This window comes from Danio aesculapii, chromosome 18, assembly GCF_903798145.1.
Source record: "Danio aesculapii chromosome 18, fDanAes4.1, whole genome shotgun sequence".
NCBI classification, from domain to species: domain Eukaryota; kingdom Metazoa; phylum Chordata; class Actinopteri; order Cypriniformes; family Danionidae; genus Danio; species Danio aesculapii.
Genome location: NC_079452.1, coordinates 21613506 through 21634397, shown reverse-complemented (window position 1 = coordinate 21634397; position 20892 = coordinate 21613506). Strand labels below are relative to the sequence as shown.

Sequence of the window (20892 nt, the reverse complement as noted above, 5' to 3'; positions counted from 1 at the left end):
ATGGATTGATGGATGGATGTTCGGATGGATATTTATTGTTCATATTTAGATGGACAAATAGTGTGATGCATGAATGGATGGATGAATAGTTGGATGGATGTATATTTGGATGGATAGATAGATAATTTAATGGATGCATGGATGGATAGATATATCGTTGGGTGGATGGATGTATATTTGGATGGATAGATAGACTGATATTGGATGAATGGATAGATAGACAATGGAGGAATGGATGGATGGATAGATGTTTGGATGGATATTTATTGTTAATATTTAGATGGAGAAATATTCTGATGGATGGATGGATGGATGGATGGATCAGTTGACCGATAGATTCATAGATCGATTGTGATGCATTTCCATCTTTGTTCAAAAGCTCTTTGAAGGCTAATAATAATAATTTAGCCCCCAACTGTAGATTTGCAGTATTCTCCTAAATCCATGCCCAGTGAAATACAGGCAGCTTGACGGTACATGTTACACTAGAGTTTGCTGATGCGGATATAAATAAATGCAATATTCGCCAATTGCACATTTTCAAAGCTTCTCTGCTTCGTCTTGTTTCGCGTGTGCACTGCGGATGGTCTATCCCCCCAAATGGGTTTTGAATCTGGGTAATTCTGCATTAGATAAACAAATTGATTCTGTCTTTGTTCAAAGGGGAAGGCTGGCATCTGAGACTGGGGGTGTTAATGGCTTATGGCGGAATCCTATTCAGAAACATTGCAATTCCTCTGATGAATACAAATGGACCTCGATGATTGCCAGCCAACAAAGACACAGTAATATCATATGAAACACAAGCATATACAGTTGAAGTCACAATTATTCGCCCTCCTGGGATTTTTTTCCTTTTTCAGATATTTCCCAAATGATGTTGAACAGATTCAGGAATTTTTCACAGTATTTCCTATAATATTTTTTCTTCTGAAGAAAGTCTTATTTGTTTTATTTTGGCTTGAACAAAAGCAGTTTTTAATTTTTAAAAGCTATTTTAAGATGGCAAAGATAAAAGAAACAGCTATTAAAAGTATTGTGTTTACAAATGTGTTGAAAAAAATCTTCTTTCCCTTAAACAAAAATATAATATACAGGGGGCTCATAATTCTGACTTCAACTGTATACACTACCTGACAATAGTCTTGTCGTCGATCCCAGTTGTAAGAGCAACAAATAAAAACTTGACTTCTAGTTGATCATTTAGGTCGACTTTTTTCGATGATTCATCTGTTGAACTGCATTCCAATCATCACAAATACTGCACAAGACCTACTGGAACCAGCATGAACTCAAGATTCTCACAGAAATCAGTCAAGTTTGGTGATGGAAAAATCATGGTTTGGGGTTACATTCAGTATAGGGGCATGCGAGAGATCTGTAGAGTGGATGACCAACATCAACAGCCTGAGGTATCAAGACATTCAACACAGGCTGATTCTGAAAACGTACCTGTACAGACGTTTCTGGAGACGGCACGTTTTTCTGCAGTTTTTGTTTTCGCGAATCCACTACGTACGTACATCCACATACGTACCTCTGGCTACATAATTCGCGGTCTCCAAAAACGTCTGTAGGGCTACATTTTCAGAATGAGCCTGTGTTGAAGACATTTGTGCTGCCCATTACATTACAAACCACAAGAGAGGGGATATTCTCCAGCAGGATAGCGCTCCTTCTCATACTTCAGCCTCCACATCAAAGCTCTTGAAAGAGAAGAAGGTCAAGGTGCTCCAGGATTGGCCAGCCCAGTCACCAGACATGAACATTATTGAGCATGTCTGGGGTAAGATGAAGGAGGAGGCGTTGAAGATGAACACAAAGACTCTTGATGAACTCTGGGAGTCCTGCAAGAAGGCTTTCTTTGCCATTCCAGATGACTTTATTAATCAGTGATTTGAGTCATTGCAGAGATGTATGGATGCAGTCCTCCAAGCTCATGATGGAGTCAGACACAATATTCATTCTGTTTCCACTGCAGCATGACCACATATTCTATACTGGACATTATTGAAGGTTCAGTGACCAGACTTCTGTTTAAGCAGAGTCAGACCTTACTGTCCTAATGAAATCATTCAACATCAAGACATGATCAGATTTAATTGTGCTCAAATAAGCCTAATCTAGAGGCCTTTACCTTTCATATAAGCCACTTCTGATACCAAATGATCAACTAGAAGTCAAGTTATTATTTGTTGTTCCCAACACTTGGATAGGCGACAAGACTATTGTCAGGTAGTGTGTATATATATATATATTTTCCACAATCAAAGGGTTCTTCCCAAAGGGAGCAGCTGTTTTAGGATCTCGGCACTACATGTCAGAAAAGCTCTTGAAGGATTTCATTAGCACACAGACAGATTGGCTTCCACGCTGATGGTTTCAGCCTGATGCAATTGAAAGTGAATTTTGCAAAGCTGGATCCTCAAGCAGCCGCATTGACACCCTTCAATAAATCACAGCGCTCAAGGAAGACAATAATAACAGAATAACAAGAGACGCTGCGTGTCGAGTGCTTGCCCCCATTTCAGATGCTCAGTAAAGATTACAACGAAGGCGTATGTAGTTGCGCTCATGTTGAAATATGTGCTGGATTCAAAACTCAATCTTTTGCTTTGTAGTATTGAGAGGATGAGGAAATCTGCACTGTACTGTATATTTGGGTTGCATGACAATGTCTGCTATTTTTGCTCTGCTATAAGCACCACCTGCTGGAAGAGAGTGTATTTTTGTTTTTATTCAGCCGGGCTACTGTTTTTGTTTCGTACAGGTATGTTTTTATGTACACTGAAAAAAATAGCCATATTTTGTGATTCATGTTTTATTTGGTATTTTCCCCCTTTTATTTATGATTTTGAATTGTATTATGGGACTTCGATCTTTCTTCCAACAACTGTTAACCTTCAGATGTTAGAAAAATGACTTTTATGAACATGTTTAATAGTCTGCAGTGCTATATATACGCTACAAAATCCTTGTAATAAACTGCAAGCACATTTTCTGCTATTTTACACACTTATTATCTCTATAAATTATTTCTTATACATTATATTATTTTGAACGACTAAAATGTCAATAAAAGTCACTTTGTTAAACTGCAGAGTTGAATTTTCAACATCAAAAGTCAACAGAGCAGAGATCAACATCCCATAATGCAATTCAAAACTGCAAAGTAACGAAAAACAATTGTGAATCACAAAATACGGAAACTGTTAATTAACCGATAAGATTTACAGTGTAGAATAATTTAACAAAGAATATTTCATTTACAATTTTAAGTTGAGGCAATGTTGGAATCAAGCCACTTAATTAAAAACTACTACATTTAAGTTGAGTCAAATCAAAAAAGCTATGCACCAAGTTGCCTTACAATTAAGTTGGGGAAAAATACATCGACTCAGCCTAAAAGTGTAAGACAACTTGCCGCATCGCTTTTTTAAGTTGACTCAATTTAAATGTAGTCATTTCTGATTGAGTGGCGTTGATTCCAACATTGAACTTAAAATTGTGAGCCAACTACAATTGACTCAACTTACATCAAGTTAACTACAGTACTTGGGTTAAAAGTTGAGTCAACTCAAAAAAAGCTGTGGAGCAAGTTATCTTATAATTTTAAATTAAGTCAATGTTGTAATCAGCGCCCCTCAATCAGAAACTACTACATTTAAGTTGAGTTAACTTATGATGTGAGTTTCGAAGTTTCAGGTTTAGTTTGGAATAAAAATTCCTCAATTAACGCCACTCAATCAGAAACAACATATTAAAGTTGAGTCAACTAAAAAAAAAGCAATGCAGCAAGTTCCCTTTCACAACTTTGAGTCAAATCTTTCTTTATCTTTTTTACAGCGATGTGAGTTTCAAGTTTTCAAGTTTAGTTTGATACTTTCTCAGATCATTATTTTCTCCTGAAAGATTCTATTGCAGGGGTTGCCAACCATATTGGCTAGACAAAGCAATCACGTCACTCAATCAAAAACGGCTACATTTAAGTTAAGTCAACTCTGTTAAGTTGAGTCAAAAGCTGTACACCAAGTTGCCTTACAGTTTTAAGTTGACATAAAAAATACACAACTTAAAATTGTAAGGCAACTTGCCACACAGCTTTTTTTGAGTTGACCCAACTTAAATCAAATTAACTACAGTACTTGGGTTAAAAGTTGAGTCAACTCAAGAAAAGCTGTGCAGCAAGTAGTGTCATGATACTGGAATTCCATACACTGAAAAAAAAAATTATTCAAAGATGATTCATTGGATTTACTCAATTTTTTTATGTTACGAGGTTGTAAACAATTTATTTGGGCTGAATTTAAACAAACAAATTAAGTTGAACATTATTAAATTTAATTTGTTTGTTTAAATTCAACACAAATAAATTGTTTGCAACAGTTTCGCATGCAACACTTTTTTCAGTGTACCAACACTAAAAAAGCGGAAAAGATAAGTCGATTTTATCAGTGGTAGACCAGCTGATCTTCACAGCTTTAAAACGCTCCAGTGTCCCTGTATCTGTGGTTAGATTCAGTAAACAGCGGTGAGTTCGGTGAACTGATGACCTTTACGGCCAATCACAGTCATTTCTGTTGAGCACATGAACACAATAGAAAATCAGCGATCTTAAGAACGTGCTCAACAGCGCTGAAATGTTAACAGGAAATGGACGTTTTTTACATTTTAGTATCGATTGGAGTTGAATTCCAGTATGGTGACAACCCTAGCAGCAAGTCAAACTTTTCTGTTTCTTTTTTACAGTGATGTGTGTTTCAAGTTTAGTATTTGATCACATTATTTGCCGCTCCTGAAAGATTCCAATGCAGCTCTTGAATGAACGCCACTTGTTCATCTGAAACAATTACATTTTAGTTGAGTCAACTCAAAAAAAAGCTGTGCAGCAAGTTACCTTAAAATTTTAGGTTGAGTCAAATTTTTATTTTTAGTTTTTAATGTGAGTTTCAAGTTAAGTTTGGTATTTTCTCACATTATTTAAAGCTCTTAGAGGATTACAGTGCTGGTGTAGTTCCAGAATTCAGAACCCATTTTTTTGCTTTGTAGCATATTGACAAAGAAATCAACGCGACTCCATCAGAAACGATTACATTTAAGTTGAGTCAAATTTTTAAAAAACTGCAGTAAGTTGCCTTACAATTTTAAATTGAGAAATAAAAAAACTTAAAATTGTAATGTAACTTGCCACTCAACTTTTTGAGTTGACTCAACTTAAATCAAATTAACTACAGTACTTGAGTTAAAAGTTGAGCGAACTCAAAAAAGCTGAGCAGCAAGTAGTGTTGTCATGATACTGGATACTGGATTTCGATATCAACACTGGAGCATTTAAAAGCTGTGAAGATCAGTCGATTCATCAGCGGATCACTTGTATGTCAGCTTATAAACAAAGTTGATCTTCGCAGCTTTAAAACGATCCAGTGTCCCTGTATCTGTGTTTACACTCAGTAAACAACCTTGAGTTGGGTGAACTGATGACCTTCATGGCCAATCACAGTCATTTCTGTTGAGCACGTGAACACAATGGCAAATCAGCGCTGTTTAAGAACGTGTTCAACAGTGCTCAAATGTTAGAGGGAAATGGATGTCTGTAACATTGAAAGATTCCAATGCAGGCATCGTTCTCGAATTAAGGCTAAATCTGAAATGACTACTATTTAAGTTGAGTCAACTCAAACTCGCCTTAAAATTTCAGTCAAAATTCTATTTGCTATTTTTTTCGAAGTTTTCAAGTGTAGTTTGGTATTTTCTCACAATATTTACAGCTCCTGGATGATTCCAATGCAGGCGTAGTTCCTGAATTCAAAACCCAATTGTTTGTTTTGTGGTATATTTGGCAAGACAAAGCAATCTGCGCTATATTTTGGTTTTCATGTCAACGCCACTCAATCTGAAACGACTACATTAACGTCCCCTCTTTAACATTCATCCGCGGCCCCACAGACCATGATTTCTCACTGAAGGCATCTGTAAGGATGTAATTAACTCCTGCAATAATCCCTGTGGATAGATTAAGAGAGAAGAAAGGATACATACAGAAAGCAATTTGCTATTAATTATGGCAAAAGCGAGGGGAGTTCTTTGGTTTATAGGGCTGCAGAGTAATCGAAAAAGTCTTTGAGAATCAATTAAGAGTGCTGCGCCAGAGCCCAGACGGACACGAAGATGGTGGCGGAGAATATGCAGCGTAAACTCTGAGTTGAAAAGACAGGTTCAATCTGAAGTGATGTCTGGCTGAAAGAGCGCTGGGGGCCAAAGTGAAGAGCTGAATGAAGTGCAAGGTGTGCGAGAGATGGAGAAACGTTCACATCCGCATGCATTTTATTAGCGGATGCTCTCCTGCAGCCGCTGAAGGTGAAAATCCAGACCATACTCTTAAAGTGCACATTAAATCTAAACTAAACATAGTGATTTTGTTTGCTCACATTGCTAGTTTTGTGGTGAACAATTCATCTGTGCATCTGTGCATAAAACACATGCTGATTAAGTTGGCGGTTCATACCACTGTGGCAACACCTGATTAATAAAGGGACTAAACCAAAGGAAAATGAATGAATGAGTTCTTCAAATCAGAATTCTTTAAATTCAGAATTTTCAAATAGTTTTTTCTTAATTTTAACAGTAATTCTAAGCACAAAAAGTCTTTAGTGAGTAAATAACAACATTTTAATTGCATGAAATATTTGCAGTCATAACATGACCCTTAAGGTGCAGTAGGTGATCTGCCTAAATGCTAACCGGTTGGCATAATATGTCTGAAACACAATTTCTCCCCTGCCGTCCAAAGCCACGCCTCCTTATATCATGAGCGCGCACATTAAAGATAACAGAGACCCACTAGATCATGTCATTGGCCAGTTAGAAACTTTATAGTACTTTTTTGAGTACTTTTACCAGGTCCGTTTCCACTTAGTGGTCTGGTACGGTTCGGTTTGGGACACTTTTATGGCCGTTTCCACTGTCAAAAAAAGTACCGAACCGAACCGTACCGTACCACTTTTTCGGCACCCTTTCGAAAGGGTACCAAACATGAGAAAGGGTACCAAAAGGCGGAGCTGAACGCTATTGGTTTACAGAGATACGTCATTCGCTTACGCAACAAGCCAGAATGAAAACAAAGGAACCGCCATGTTTTAAATACACAGCCAAGACTTTACAGCATAATTATATATACACACATATTATATATATTATATATAATTATAATAACGAGCCATGGTAGACCTGGGCTCAAACATACCTTGTCGTCGTCTTGATGAACAGCCACAATGCCAAAAAGAAGAGCAGATTTACCCTGTGCCCTGTAGTCTTTTACGAGGCAGTCTGAAGGGCGAGCAGTTTCGCTTTCTTGCTTGCGCTGGCCGCACATCTATATCTGAAATAACAAACTTCTTGAGCTGATGATAATAACCTGCGCTTGATTATTGATGTGCTTTTGAAACCCGATCCTGTCAGACACTGACAAACACGAGAGTGAAGCGTGAAGAAACAAAGGAGAAGATGGAAAAAAAGGAGAACATTATTATTCAGCAAACATGAACAAAATGCCATGTTTAACTATTATCATCACCTTTTGGACTATTATGAACTCAGAATGATGGAGTTACTGTCTAACAGAGGCTACATGTGCTGCTGAAGATTACACACACAGATGAGAGGTTTACACTGACTGTAGGCTATATGTTGTGTTGTTTTGAACCTAAATACGGACTAAATGTCTGCTGTGTGTAGTTTATCTGCAGTTGGTAACATATCAGAGACTGTAAGGGTCTGTGTGTGTTTATATATGTTCATTTATTTAGTTATGTTATATAATTACAGATGTTACAGTAGGCCATTTCACACTGTCATTGATCTGCAGTTATAACCCTGCTGAAAAATCCAGCTTAAACCAGCCTAGGCTGGTTGGCTGGTTTTAGCTGGTTGACCAGCCTGGTTTTAGAGGGGTTTTGGCCATTTCCAGGCTGGTTTCCAGCCATTTCCAGCCTGCTCTTAGCTGGTCAGGCTGGAAAATGACTAGCTAAATCCAGCTAAAACCACCTTGACCAGCCTGGTTTAAGCTGGACATAGCTGGTTTTGGCTGGGCTCCCAGCCTGGCTAGGCTGGTCAAGCTGGTTTTAGCTGGTCATTTTCCAGCCTGACTAGCTAAGACCAGGCTGGAAATGGCTGAAAACCAGCCTGGAAATGGCCAAAACCCCTCTAAAACCAGGCTGGTCGACCAGCTAAAACCAGCCAAGCAGCTTAGGCTGGTTTAAGCTGTTATTTTCAGTAGGGAATCAACTCATGAATGACGTCGACTGAAACTTTCTGTCATACACCACGCCCACCACATTCCAATGTTGACAGGTGTGATAACACCCATACTCGCTGCTTTCTGAAGTTGATCTTATATTCATCGTATAGCTGCAGTGGATGGCCAGCTGGAGTCGACTGGCTATAAATAAAGCACAGCACTACATGTGAAAGGCATACCTGTGTATAGCCTGTGGTAAAGTGATCACAGGTCACTGAACAATGCTGTAAAACACAAGCTAACAGTCGAGCTGCTGGTTCAATAATGCAGAGGCTTCAGTGTTTATTCTTATGAATGAGTTGCTGATTTACAGACATGAAGAAAGAGCTTCTGCTATTGTTCTGCAGGATATTCTTCCCTAATTAAACACAAGGAGAAAATAGAGATGCTGACTCAATCAAAGAGAGAGAGAGAGGAGTGTGTGTTTGTATGAGTGTGTGTTTGTGTGCTTCTGTGTATGAGTGTGTTGTGTAAATGTTTGTTGTGTGTGTGTTTGAGTGTGTGTGTTGGATTGTGTGTGTGTGTGTGTGTGGATTCATGGTTGTGTGTTTGAGTGTGTTGTGTGAATGTATGTATTTGTGCGTTTGAGTGTTTGCGTGTGTTTGATTGAGTGTGTGCGTATGCATGTATGCATGGTTGTGTGTATGTGTGTCTGTTGGACTGTGTGTGTGTGTGTGTGTGTGTGTGTGTGTGTGTGTGTCTGCATGCATTTGTGTGTATATACAATATGAGTGTGTACATGTATGTGTGTGTATGACTGAGTGTTGTGTGAATGTTTGTATGTGTGCATTTTAGTTTATGCGTGTGTATGTGTGTGTGTGTGTGTGTTGGACAGTGTGTGTTTGAGTGTGCGTTGTGTGATCGTGTGTTTGAGTGTGTGTGCATGCGTGGTTGTGTGAATGTTTGTGTGTGTGTGTGCGTGTGTGTATGAGTGTGTGTTTGTGTGCTTCTGTGTATGAGTGTGTTGTGTGAATATTTGTTATGTGTGTGTTTGAGTGTGTGCATCTGTTTGTGTGTGTGAGTGCATGCGTGGGTGTGTGAATGTGTGTTGGATTGTGTGTGAATGTGTGTTGTGTGTGTATGAGTATGTGTGTGGATTCATGATTGTGTGTTTGAGTGTGTTGTGTGAATGTATGTGTGCATTTGAGTGTGTGTGTTGTGTGGATGCGTGTATGTGTGCGCTTGAGTGTGTGTTGTGTGAGTGTGTGTATGTGTGTAAATGTTTGTACAGTATGTGCATCTGTTGGACTGTGTGCATGAGTGTGTGGGCATGCGTGGTTGTGTGAATGTGTGTGTGTGTGTGTGTGTATGAGTGTGTTGTGTGAGTGTGTGTATAAGTGTGTGTGTGTGTGTGTATGAGTGTGTTGTGTGAGTGTGTGTATAAGTGTGTGTGTGTGTGTGTGTATGAGTGTGTTGTGTGAGTGTATGTATATGTGTGTGTGTGCATGCATGCTTCTGTGTATGAGTGTGTTGTGTAAATGTTTGTATGTGTTTGTTTGAGTGTGTGTGTGCGTTGGACTGTGCATGTTTGAGTGTGTGTATGAGTGTTGCTGTGACCCTGAGCTTGACCGTGTGTTTCTGCATTTGACCAGAGTGTAATTGGCGAGCTCCTTGAGCAAGAGGTCTTCTGTGAGGGTAATGGTGTGTGTGTGTGTGTGTGCGTGAACACTGTTAACTGCTCACACACTGCTCTTTCTGATTGCTATTGACAAACAGCCACATATGAAATGTCATCAGCAGTGTGTCGGCCTGTGTTTTCATTCTGCCGCTTACACACACTGATCAATAAATATGCCAATAACAAATGAAGACATTATAAATCTAATGTAACCTTACTGTACAGTGTTAGCGCAGTGTTATAACTGTGGTAAAGAGTGTGTGTTTAGGCTCAGCTCTTCTGTTATCACTCAAGTGTGTTTGCATGGTTATTCTCACACTCTCGTTGTCGTCTGCTAGGCGTAAAGCGCTGTTAACCGTGCTGTCAGTGTGTGTAAGGCGCTCTGAGCTCAGTGTCATGTGTTAATGAGCTGAGCGTTTGATGGAGATATCGAGGGAAACTCCTGCGCTGGAAACAGAGGAGAGGCTCGCAGCTCTTCTTCTTGGCACGCAGACCCTGTCGGCTCACTGTCTGCCGCTTAATTAGCCACTTAAAAACGCTTCAATTAAAGATGAACACATGCAAATACAGAGGGACACCATAATCAAGCCAGGCTCACTGGAGATATGTGCCCAGGGCTACATCTTTGAGAACCGACAAATATGTACACTCTCAGAAAAAAAGGTACACGGCGGTACCAATAATGCTCCTTAAGGAACAGTTTTGTTTCTTTGGAAAAGTTGTACTTTTTATATTACACACTCTCAGAAAAAATGGTACAATGTTGTACTAAAGAAGGTACAAACCCTTGTCACTGGGGCAGGACCTTTTTATGGGACAGAATTGTACCTTAAGACAAAGAAGCACATTTGTACCATTGCAGTTTGTACCTTTAAGGTACCTTTCTATTTCTATTTCAAAATTAAGTAAATTAAATGAACTTTTGAGTGATTACAAATAGGGCTGGGCGATATGGCAAAAAAAAAAAATCTAGGTTTTTTCATAAAGTTTGACCGATTCACGATTTCGATTTCGATTTTTTTTATTGTGTAACTAGTCAACTTAAAACATTACAACAACATGACTGAAGTAACATTCTCTTTATAAGTAACTTGAAAAACCATCTGGTTAAGGAACATTGTATTTTTAATGGCCATGCCATACATAAATTGGTCAACAAGGTGTAAATAAATGTAAAACAAATTCACAAGTTAAATATCGTTGCAGAAGATTTGAATGAAATAAAGTAAATATTGTGCAATTTGAATTAAACATTAAATACTTCTGAATATATAGTAAGAAAATAACCATTTTAACCAATGTAAACATTACATCAGTCAACTCAAAAAGTTAAGCAAATTTAAAACAGTTAAAAAAAAAAAACTTTGTAGACCATCATGCAAACAAAGCATGTTGTTGATAAGTCACATGTAGCTGTTCTTTACAGGTTACCTGAGAGAAAGTTCTGTCTACAGTCTGACTGTATGGGCTGTATGGGCTAATGTAGTTTTACTACCTTCAATGGTGCAATTGCATATATTGATGAAGTATTGATACTTTGACTACAAAATAAGCATAATAAAAATTTTCATTTGCTTTGTGTAAATTAAATATAAATTAAAGATTAAGTAGATTAGTTGATTTAACAAGACAATGTGTCAGTAAACAGGGCGCCTGTTAATAAAGTTTCTAATAACTACCTTTTCTAACAAAGGCAATAATTTTCATAATAAATAAAATGATTACTTACGTGCTGGTCATAAGCCATGTTTGTTAAGGTGATGATAAGATCACGTGAATTATGGTTCGTCGTTTAATCGGCGTCCAATCCCGGCTAACTTCCGGAAAGGTAGAGTAGCCAATAGCGCTAGAGATAACAAGTGAACCAAGTCCCGCCCCAGGACTGACAAAATTCCAAAATGTTTCGCGCGAGCAGAGAGAAGAACCAGCGAGCGAGCGGAGAGAACTGATCGCGCGCGCGCGCTGTAGGCATGACCTCGCTCGCGAGAGCGTACATCGTGCGCACAGATGATGAGGTGCGCGCGCGGGACTTGTTTTCTTCGCGCTGGATCAGTTGAGCGCGCGCGTGTGAAGATCCCCTGTGCGCTCGCGAGCTGTAGTTTTCTCGCGTGTAGATCTGTAATCTGCTCACGGTTCACTTCTCCTCGCGCGCAAAATCACCGCTGCGCTCGATTAATATTGGCATTGATTTGCCGCCATAACATTCTCTGTTACATTCCTTCATAGAGCACCGTACTCTCACAAGTGAGCGGCTAATTAGGCGCGCCATCATGTGGTCGGACAATATTGCCTCTTATATTGTACCTAATAGTTTTATTTAAAAAAAATCGCGATACCTCGATTTAATGAAAAATTAAATCGTCTTAAAACGTAAATTCGAATTAATCGGAAAAATCGAAAGAATCGCCCAGCCCTAATTACAAAGGTATTGTGTGAAAATTGGAGAAAAATAAAGTTTTATATTGTAGATGGGAGAATGTGTTTCTGTACTTTTTGTGAAAAGTGTGAAATGTTTAGCAAAAAATAGATCTTTTAATTGATGTTAAAGTATTTTTTCTTTGTTGTAAATGTTAAAGGTGCAGTAGGTAGTGCTGTCGCCTCACAGCAAGAAGGTTGCTGTGTCGCTGGTTCGAGCCTCGACTCAGTTGGCATTTCTGTGTGGAGTTTGCATGTTCTCCTTGCGTTCGCGTGGGTTTCCTCCAGGTGCTCCGGTTTCCCCCACATTCCAAAAACATGCGGTACAGGTGAATTGGGTAGGCTAAATTGTCCGTAGTGTATGAGTGTATGTGCGAATGAGTGTGTGTGGATGTTTCTCAGAGATGGGTTGCAGCTGGAAGGGCATCCGCTGCGTAAAGACGTGCTGGATAAGTTGGCGGTTCATTCCGCTGTGGCGGAATGAATGAATGAATGAATGTATTTGACTGGATATTTGGATATTGTATATTTACTGGAAATAAATGGACACATTTTGGATAAAGCAAAATGCAATAGTTCTTGAAGGAACACATTTGACACTGTTATGGTATAAAGTGTCTTGCCACTGTAGTGGTACCATGGATCAGATTTGTACCTTTGATGAAGCTACAATATTCTATCTGCAGGTTTTAAAAACCAAAGGGACATTTTGATTTGCCATACAAATGTGTTTCTTTGTCTAAAGTTACAGGAGGGACATATTTATACCTGAAGGGTCCATATTGGTACCTCAAAGGTACTTTTAGATACATTTGGGTACTAATATGCACCTTTTAGATACCACTGTGGACTATTTGGGTACAAATATGTATCTTCTAAAAAGGAACTGCCTCAGTGACAGCTCCTGTACCTTTAATTCTGAGAGTGTACTGCCCAGAGACAAGGGTTTGTACCTTCTTTTGTACAACATTGTACCATTTTTTTCTGAGAGTGTACCATGGACTACACTGTAAAGCATATGTATAAATTAGTCTTTCAGATGAGATGTTAAACCGAGGTCCTGACTCTCTGTGGTCATTAAAAATCCCATGCCACTTCACATAAAGAGTAGTGGTGTAACTCCGGTGTCCTTGACAAATTCCCTCCATCGATCTTTACCCATCATGGCCACTCCACCTATAGCTGGTGTGTGGTGAAGCACTGGCGCCGTTGTTCTGTCGCTGCCATCACATTATCCAAGTAGAGCTGCACACTGGTGGTGGTGTGGAGAGACCCTCCTCATGATTGTAAAGCACTCTGGGTGTATGGTCATACACAATAAATGTGTTTTATAAATACACATTACTTACTTGATATTTAAAATACATTAAATTATTTGTTAGAATTGATCACTTTTGTAGGTGCCACGCTTTTTAGACAGTGCAAAACCAACATTTTAACTTCAGAGGTGTAAAGAAATCAACATTTCATGCAATAGCTCGGTTTTTAACAGCTATTCAATTGTGACCAATTTTTCTCACTGAATACACTGTAATGTGTTTTTTTTTTGCACTGTAAATATTCATTTTAACTTGTGAGTAATAGCAAATTAACTACATGTACTTTTTTATTGTTAGGGTCAGAATGCAGGTTAGGTTTAGTTGCATGTAAATTCAATTATGGAACATGCGTAACACCTTAATATTACCCTATATTTTTATTTAAAATTGGAAATATATGTTATTAGAACTTCATAGAAAAAGCCAAAAGCTTTTGTCTTCTGTCCCAATGTTGGAGCGTCTGTAAAGCCGTCTTCATCTGCTGAAGACAGATTAAGTCCTCCAGCAATGCAGTTATTTGTGAGAAGGTCAGAAAGGAGCACACAGATGCACACGTTCTGCTTAAATCTGCTCTGACACGAGTCTTCCTTCAGACAGAGCTGTAAAAACTGTGACAAAACACAACACAGACTTCTCTATCTATCCAAGCTTTCAGAGGATTTGTTTCACTGCTATCCACACTATTAGTAAACAATATTTGTATTTATATTTATATTTGTATTAGTAAAACAAATCAGTTTAAACTTTAATTTGTCCCCTTAGCTTTACAGTTTTTAAATTTAGGGTAGATTTGTATTGTACAATGTGTTATGTGTGATTGCGCTTGTATGCTGTAAACAAATTGCCTTTGAGAAAATTAATAAAGACTAACTAACCAACCAACCAACCAACCAACTAACTAACTAACTAACTAACTAACTAACTAACTAACTAACTAACTAACTAACTAACCAACCAACCAACCAACCAACCAACCAACCAACCAACCAACCAACTAACCAACTAACCAACTAACCAACCAACCAACCAACCAACCAACCAACTAACTAATTAACCAACCAACCAACCAACCAACCAACCAACCACCAACCAACCAGCCAACCAACCAACCAACCAACCAACCAACTAACTAATTAACCAACCAACCCACCCACCCACCCACCAACTAACTAACTAACTAACTAACTAACCAACTAACTAACTAACTAACCAACTAACCAACAAACTAACTAACTAATTAACCAACCAACCAACCAACTAACTAACTAATTAACCAACTAACCAACCAACCAACCAACTAACTAACCAACTAACTAACCAACTAACTAACCAACCAACCAACTAACCAACTAACTAACTATTATTGACCACTGTTTCATTGTTCTGAAGAAAGTCTCTTAAATAATCGCTGTAATGAGCAGAAGACACTTCCTTAAGAATGATTAATAATTGCATTGATTGCAAATACAATACCAAAAAAATAATATTGTGAAATATAATGTGAACAAATAAAAAATAATAAAATAAAATGTGAAATAAAATAAGATAAAATTAAATAAAAAATAATAATATGTGAGATAAAATAAAAAAAACAAACAAAATAACATAAAATAAATTTGAAATAAAAATAAATAAATAGAAAGTGAAATAATATAAAATAAAAAAGAATAGGATAAAATAAAAAATTATTAAATTGAAAAAAATTATAATAATAAATAAAAAGGCATAAAAAAGTGAAATAATAAGACCAAATAAAATAAAATAAAAGCATAAAATGTGAAATAAAATAAAATAAAAAATAATTCAATAAAATGTAAAATAAAATGTGAAATAAAAAAGAGTAAAATAAAAAATATATTAAAATAAAATCAACAAAACAAAATAATTTAATAAAATGTCAAATAAAATAAATTGTGAAATTTAATGTCAAATAAAATAAGATAAAATAGAATACAATAAAATAACAAAGTCAAATAAAATTTGTAAAAATTATGGGCTTATGTTTCTTTTACTTAGAGCAGGTTTTCAAGGCTTTATCTGTGTTGTGTGTTTCATAAGAGCATTTTTACCTAAAAGAAATTTTCATGACTACAGCACGCAGCTCTGGGTTCATCGAGTGATAATTATCTAATAATTATTTCTTTTGTATTTTCCCCTCAGAATGATTCCTGCTTCCCACAAGCGCTTCTTGCTGAGTGATCTGGCCTCCTCCCGTGACTACGAGCTCTGCGTTCTGGCTGTATATGATGACGGGATCACATCTCTAACCGCCACACGAATGGTCGGCTGCGTATCTTTCACCACAGAGCGTGAATTTCGCCATTGCCGCTCCATCCACGACCAATTCCTCGGTGGCACCATGATCATAGTCATTGGCGGCATTATTGTAGCATCGGTCCTCGTCTTCATCTTCATCCTGCTGATGAAATATAAACTCCACAGTCAGCATTATAAGCAGAAAGCGGCCCGCGTCAGTAATGTTTGCTCCCAGACCAATGGTGGCCAGCAGGGAGCAACATCTGGTCCTCCGCCACGCTCGTCTTCTGGATCCGCAAATAAACCATCGGTCCCGCTGGGGTCCGAAAGACAAGAAGGATCCCATGGGATGGAAGGAGGATATGGGGCTCTAAGAGGAACCACGGTGGTGGACTTAAACCCAGATTATGGGAAATCCGTCAAAGAGGACGACTCCATATCGCAATAACAAAGGGCTCGGTCCCACCTCCCTTCCCATTCTCTTCACTCCACACAACTCATTCTGTTTTGTTTTTGTTTCCGGCGTCCTGCGGCCTTACTGGGGGTTTTCTTCTGTCCAAGGTGAGGATGATTTATTTATTGTGAATTAATAGCCCTCCTGTATATTTTTACCCCAATTTCTGTGAGTGTCTAAAACACACACAAATACCTAGTCCAGCTTGAACAGAAGAAGGTATCCATATGCCTGAGGTTTTCACCATTGCAAGGGCTCTTCTGTCAGTGCTTTAAATGAAGCTGGTGCATCTCTGATGTATTGTTTATCCGACATTACTAGATGCGGCTGGGTTTACTCCAGCCGAAGTAGGAAATTGCTGTAGTCAGTGTGAGACGGATTAATTAATTCAGAACTTTTGTACATTTACTTAAATATCAATACTTGGCGCCAGAGTATTGATAATGTATCATGGCTAAAAATATCATGATATATCGGCATATCGATATATTCCTAATCCCCTAACAATATCCTCCCCTAATGTATAACCATCAGGAAGTTCTCAGAAGATAACATTATCCTACATTATTATTTTTGATGATTTATTTATTTTATATAATCGCAGACGTTTCACACTGTCATTGATCTGCAGTTATAATCAACTCATGTTCATAGAAAGGTTAATAATGAACATTTATATACAAGTGTTTATGTGTATAAAGCATCTGTGTAGTGAGAAGTGCTTCTCATATATGTAAGCGATCCGTCCAGCTTTACTGGGAGCGAGAATGACGTTACTGGGGACGAGAATGACGTAGACTGAAACTTTCTGTCGTTCTCCACGCTCACCAAAAGGGCATCCTTGGTACCCTTTAGGCAGTGGAAACGCAAGCCTGATAAAGGTGACCCGTACCATACTGTACTAGTCAGTGGAAACGGTAAGTTAGTAAGTCAAAGTAAAAAGTAAGTTAGATATTTAGTTCATTGTTTAGTCGGTTAGTTAGTTGGCTAGTTAGTCAGTTGGCTAGTTAGTAAGTTGAATAGTTAGTTAGTTGGTACTAACCACTCATTAGTCAACTAGTTAGTTAGTTAGTTAGTTAGTTAGTCAGTTGGTTACCTATTTAGTTGGTTGGTTGGTTAGTTATTTAGTTAGCTAGTCAACCAACTAGATAGTTAGTTAGTCAGTCAACTGGTTTGTTGGTTAGTTATTTAGTTAGTACTAGTTAGTTAACAGGTTACTACTTAGTAAGTTAGCTGATTACTTAGTTAGTTAGTTAGTTAGTTAGTTAGTTAGTTAGTTAGTTGGTTGGTTGGTTGGTTGGTTGGTTGGTTGGTTGGTTGGTTGGTTGGTTGGTTGGTTGGTTAGTTGATCAGATAGTTAGTTGATTTAGTTAGTCAGTCAACTGGTTTGTTGGTTAGTTATTTAGTTAGTACTAGTTAGTTAACAGGTTACAACTTAGTAAGTTAGCTGATTACTTAGTTAGTTACTTAGTTAGTTGGTTGGTTGGTTAGTTAGTTAGTTAGTTAGTTAGTTAGTTAGTTAGTTAGTTAGTTAGTTGGTTGGTTGGTTGGTTGGTTGGTTGGTTGGTTGGTTGGTTGGTTGGTTGGTTGGTTGGTTGGTTGATCAGATAGTTAGTTGATTTTAAGTAAGTTAGTTTACTCAAAAGTAATGTAATGCATTACTTACCATAAAAAGTAACGCAACTAGTCACTTTTTATCAGGGAGTAACTCAATACTGTCAGGCATTACTTTCAGAAGTAACACTGTTTATTTCTCTCATCTCTCTGTTAAGGTTGTTGCTAGGCAACCGGTTGCCAATGTGTCAGAATCTCCCCCTCACTACGGTGCTGATGCAGAGATGTTCCAGCTCTGTTAATTAGAGCTCCTTTAATGGATAAATTACAGGCATAGCGGCTCTGCTGTCTGTCTGTGTCAGGGCAACGGGCCTAAAAAGATTCCCCGAATGCTACGCTGCACTTGAGATCACTATTTAAATTGATAGCCTGACAGTTGTTTCGTTCAATAGGATGCGTTTGAATTACAAAGGCGTAAAATTGAAACTCTGCACCTAGTCGGGATGTTTGCTGTGGAAATGGGTGGAAGTCCTACGGCTTGCATATTTCGGCACATTAGGCTTGTGTGGTAGCTGTGCATATCCCTGCTGAGTGTGGAATAGCACATATTACTATCTTCATTTGTAAGATGCCGGCCGTGTGTCTAAATATTGCTATTTTGCAGATGCTGAATTTAAGTTATCACTAACACACGGTGTTATGAGCCCGAGCGAGAGTTTTCAACTCTTTAAAAGTGATGATCACACACTCTATATACTTGATATTAGGATGTGTTTTCAGCTATCCAATCAGATGTGCTCAGTTGAGGCACATTACATTTCCACCAGGTCATGAACTACCTCTGTTTTTTATTTTGTACTGTTCACTGAGGATTTTACTTGGAAAACCATGGTGTCAGCTAGCTAGTTATCTGCAGAGAGGGTATAAGCCTCGCTAACGCTAGGCCTCATTTAGATGGCTATTTTTAATTCTTACCATGCTAACTGTAGTAAATCTAATGTGCCAAAAATCTATGATTACAATAATTTCACTATGGTTTCAGCTGGCTAGTTTCCTGCAGAGAGAGCAAGCCTCGCTAATGCTAGCCCTCATTCTGATGGCTATTTTTTATTTTTACCATGGTAACTGTAGTAAATCTGCATTAATGGAAGCTAATGTGTCAAAAATCCATGATTATAACAGTTTTACCATGTTTTCAGTTAGCTAGTTATCTGCAAAGAGGGTATAATCCTTGCTAATGCTAGGCTTCATTCAAATGGCTATTTTTATTTTATTTTTTACCATGGTAACTGAAGTAAATCTGCAGTAAAATGGAAGTCAATGTGCCAAAAATCCATGATTATAACAATTTTTCCATGGTTTCAGCTGGCTGGTTTCCTGTAGAGAGGGTATAAGCCTCACTAGTCACTAATGCTAGGCCTCATTCTGATGAGGTTTTTTGTACCATGGTAGCTGTAGTAAATCGGCAGTAAAATGGAAGTTAATGTGCCAAAAATCCATGATTATAACAGTTTTACCATTTTACCTTTTCAGCTAGCTAGTTATCTGCAGAGAGGGTATAAGCCTCGCTAATGTTAGACCTAGTTCAAATTGCTATTTTTCTTTTATTTTTTACTATGGTAACTGAAGTAAATGTGCAGTAAAATGGAAGTTAATGTGCCAAAAATCCATGATAATAATAATTTTACCATGGTTTAAGTTAGCTAGTTATCTGCAGAGAGGGTATACCTCGCTAATTCTAGGCTTCGTTCAAATGGCTATTTTTCTTTTATTTTTTACTATGGTAACTGAAGTAAATCTGCAGTAAAACGGAAGTTAATGTGCCAAAAATCTATGATAATAATAATTTTTCCATGGTTTCAGCTAGCTAGTTTCCTGCAGAGAGAGCAAGCCTCACTAATGTTAGGCCTCGTTCTGATGGCTATTTTTTATTTTTACCATGGTAACTGTAGTAAATCTACAGTAAAACGGAAGTTAATGTGCCAAAAATCCATGATTATAACAGTTTTTCCATGGTTTCAGCTAGCTAGTTTCCTGCAGAGAGAGCAAGCCTCGTTAATGCTAGGCCTCATTCTGATGGCTTTTTATTTTTACCATGGTAGCTGTAGTAAATCTGCATTAATGGAAGTTAATGTGCCAAAAATCCATGATTATAACAGTTTTACCATGGTTTCAGCTAACTAGTTATCTGCAGAGAGGGTATAAACCTTGCTAATGCTAGGCCTAGTTCAAATTGCTATTTTCTTTTATTTTTTACCATGGTAACTGTAGTAAATCTGCAATAAAATGGAAGTTAATGTGCCAAAAATCCATGATAATAATAATTTTACCATGGTTTCTGCTGGCTAGTTTCCTGCAGAGAGGGCAAGCCTCACTAATGTTAGGCCTCGTTCTGATGGCTATTTTTTATTTTTACCATGGTAACTATAGTAAATCTGCAATAATATGGAAGTTAATGTGCCAAAAATCCATGATTATATCAATTTTTCCATGGTTTCAGTTAGCTAGTTTCCTGTAGAGAGGGTTGTAGCTAATGCTAGGCCTCATTCTGATGGCGATTTTAATTTTTTTTACCATAGTAACTGAAGTAAATCTGCAGTTAAGCAGAAGTCCATGTGCCAAAAACATGGTTACTACAATTTTACTATTAAAAAAGCATGGTTAATAAGTTTTGCCAGGGAATGTTTTAGCTAGGTAGTTATCTTCAATGAGGGCAAGCCTCGCTAATGCTAGGTTTCATTCAGATGGCTATTTTTTATTTTTGTACTATGGTAACTGTAGTAAATCTGCAGTTAAATGGAAGCCAATGTGCCCAAAAAACATGATTACTACAATTTCACTATGGTTTCAGCTAGCTAGTTTCCTGCAGAGAGGGCAAGCCTCGCTAATGCTAGGCCTAGTTCAGATGGCTATTTTTAGCACAGCGTGTCCTGCTGCAGTCTGGAGGGATTCTTTCTGCAAACGGCTGTCAGCGGGGCAG

At 38.0% G+C, this 20892-nt stretch overlaps 1 protein-coding gene across 1 annotated transcript in view; it reads left to right on the top strand.

Annotated features, from left to right (window-relative positions):
* si:cabz01090165.1 (uncharacterized protein LOC100333421 homolog) overlaps positions 1 to 16459 on the top strand; it is a 243597-nt gene extending 227138 nt beyond the window's left edge. The window contains exon 5 of the mRNA XM_056478722.1: positions 15809 to 16459. Coding sequence (XP_056334697.1) covers positions 15809 to 16352 — 544 coding nt within the window. The 3' untranslated portion in view covers positions 16353 to 16459. The remainder of the gene's footprint in view (positions 1 to 15808) is intronic.
* Positions 16460 to 20892: the final 4433 nt, after the last annotated feature.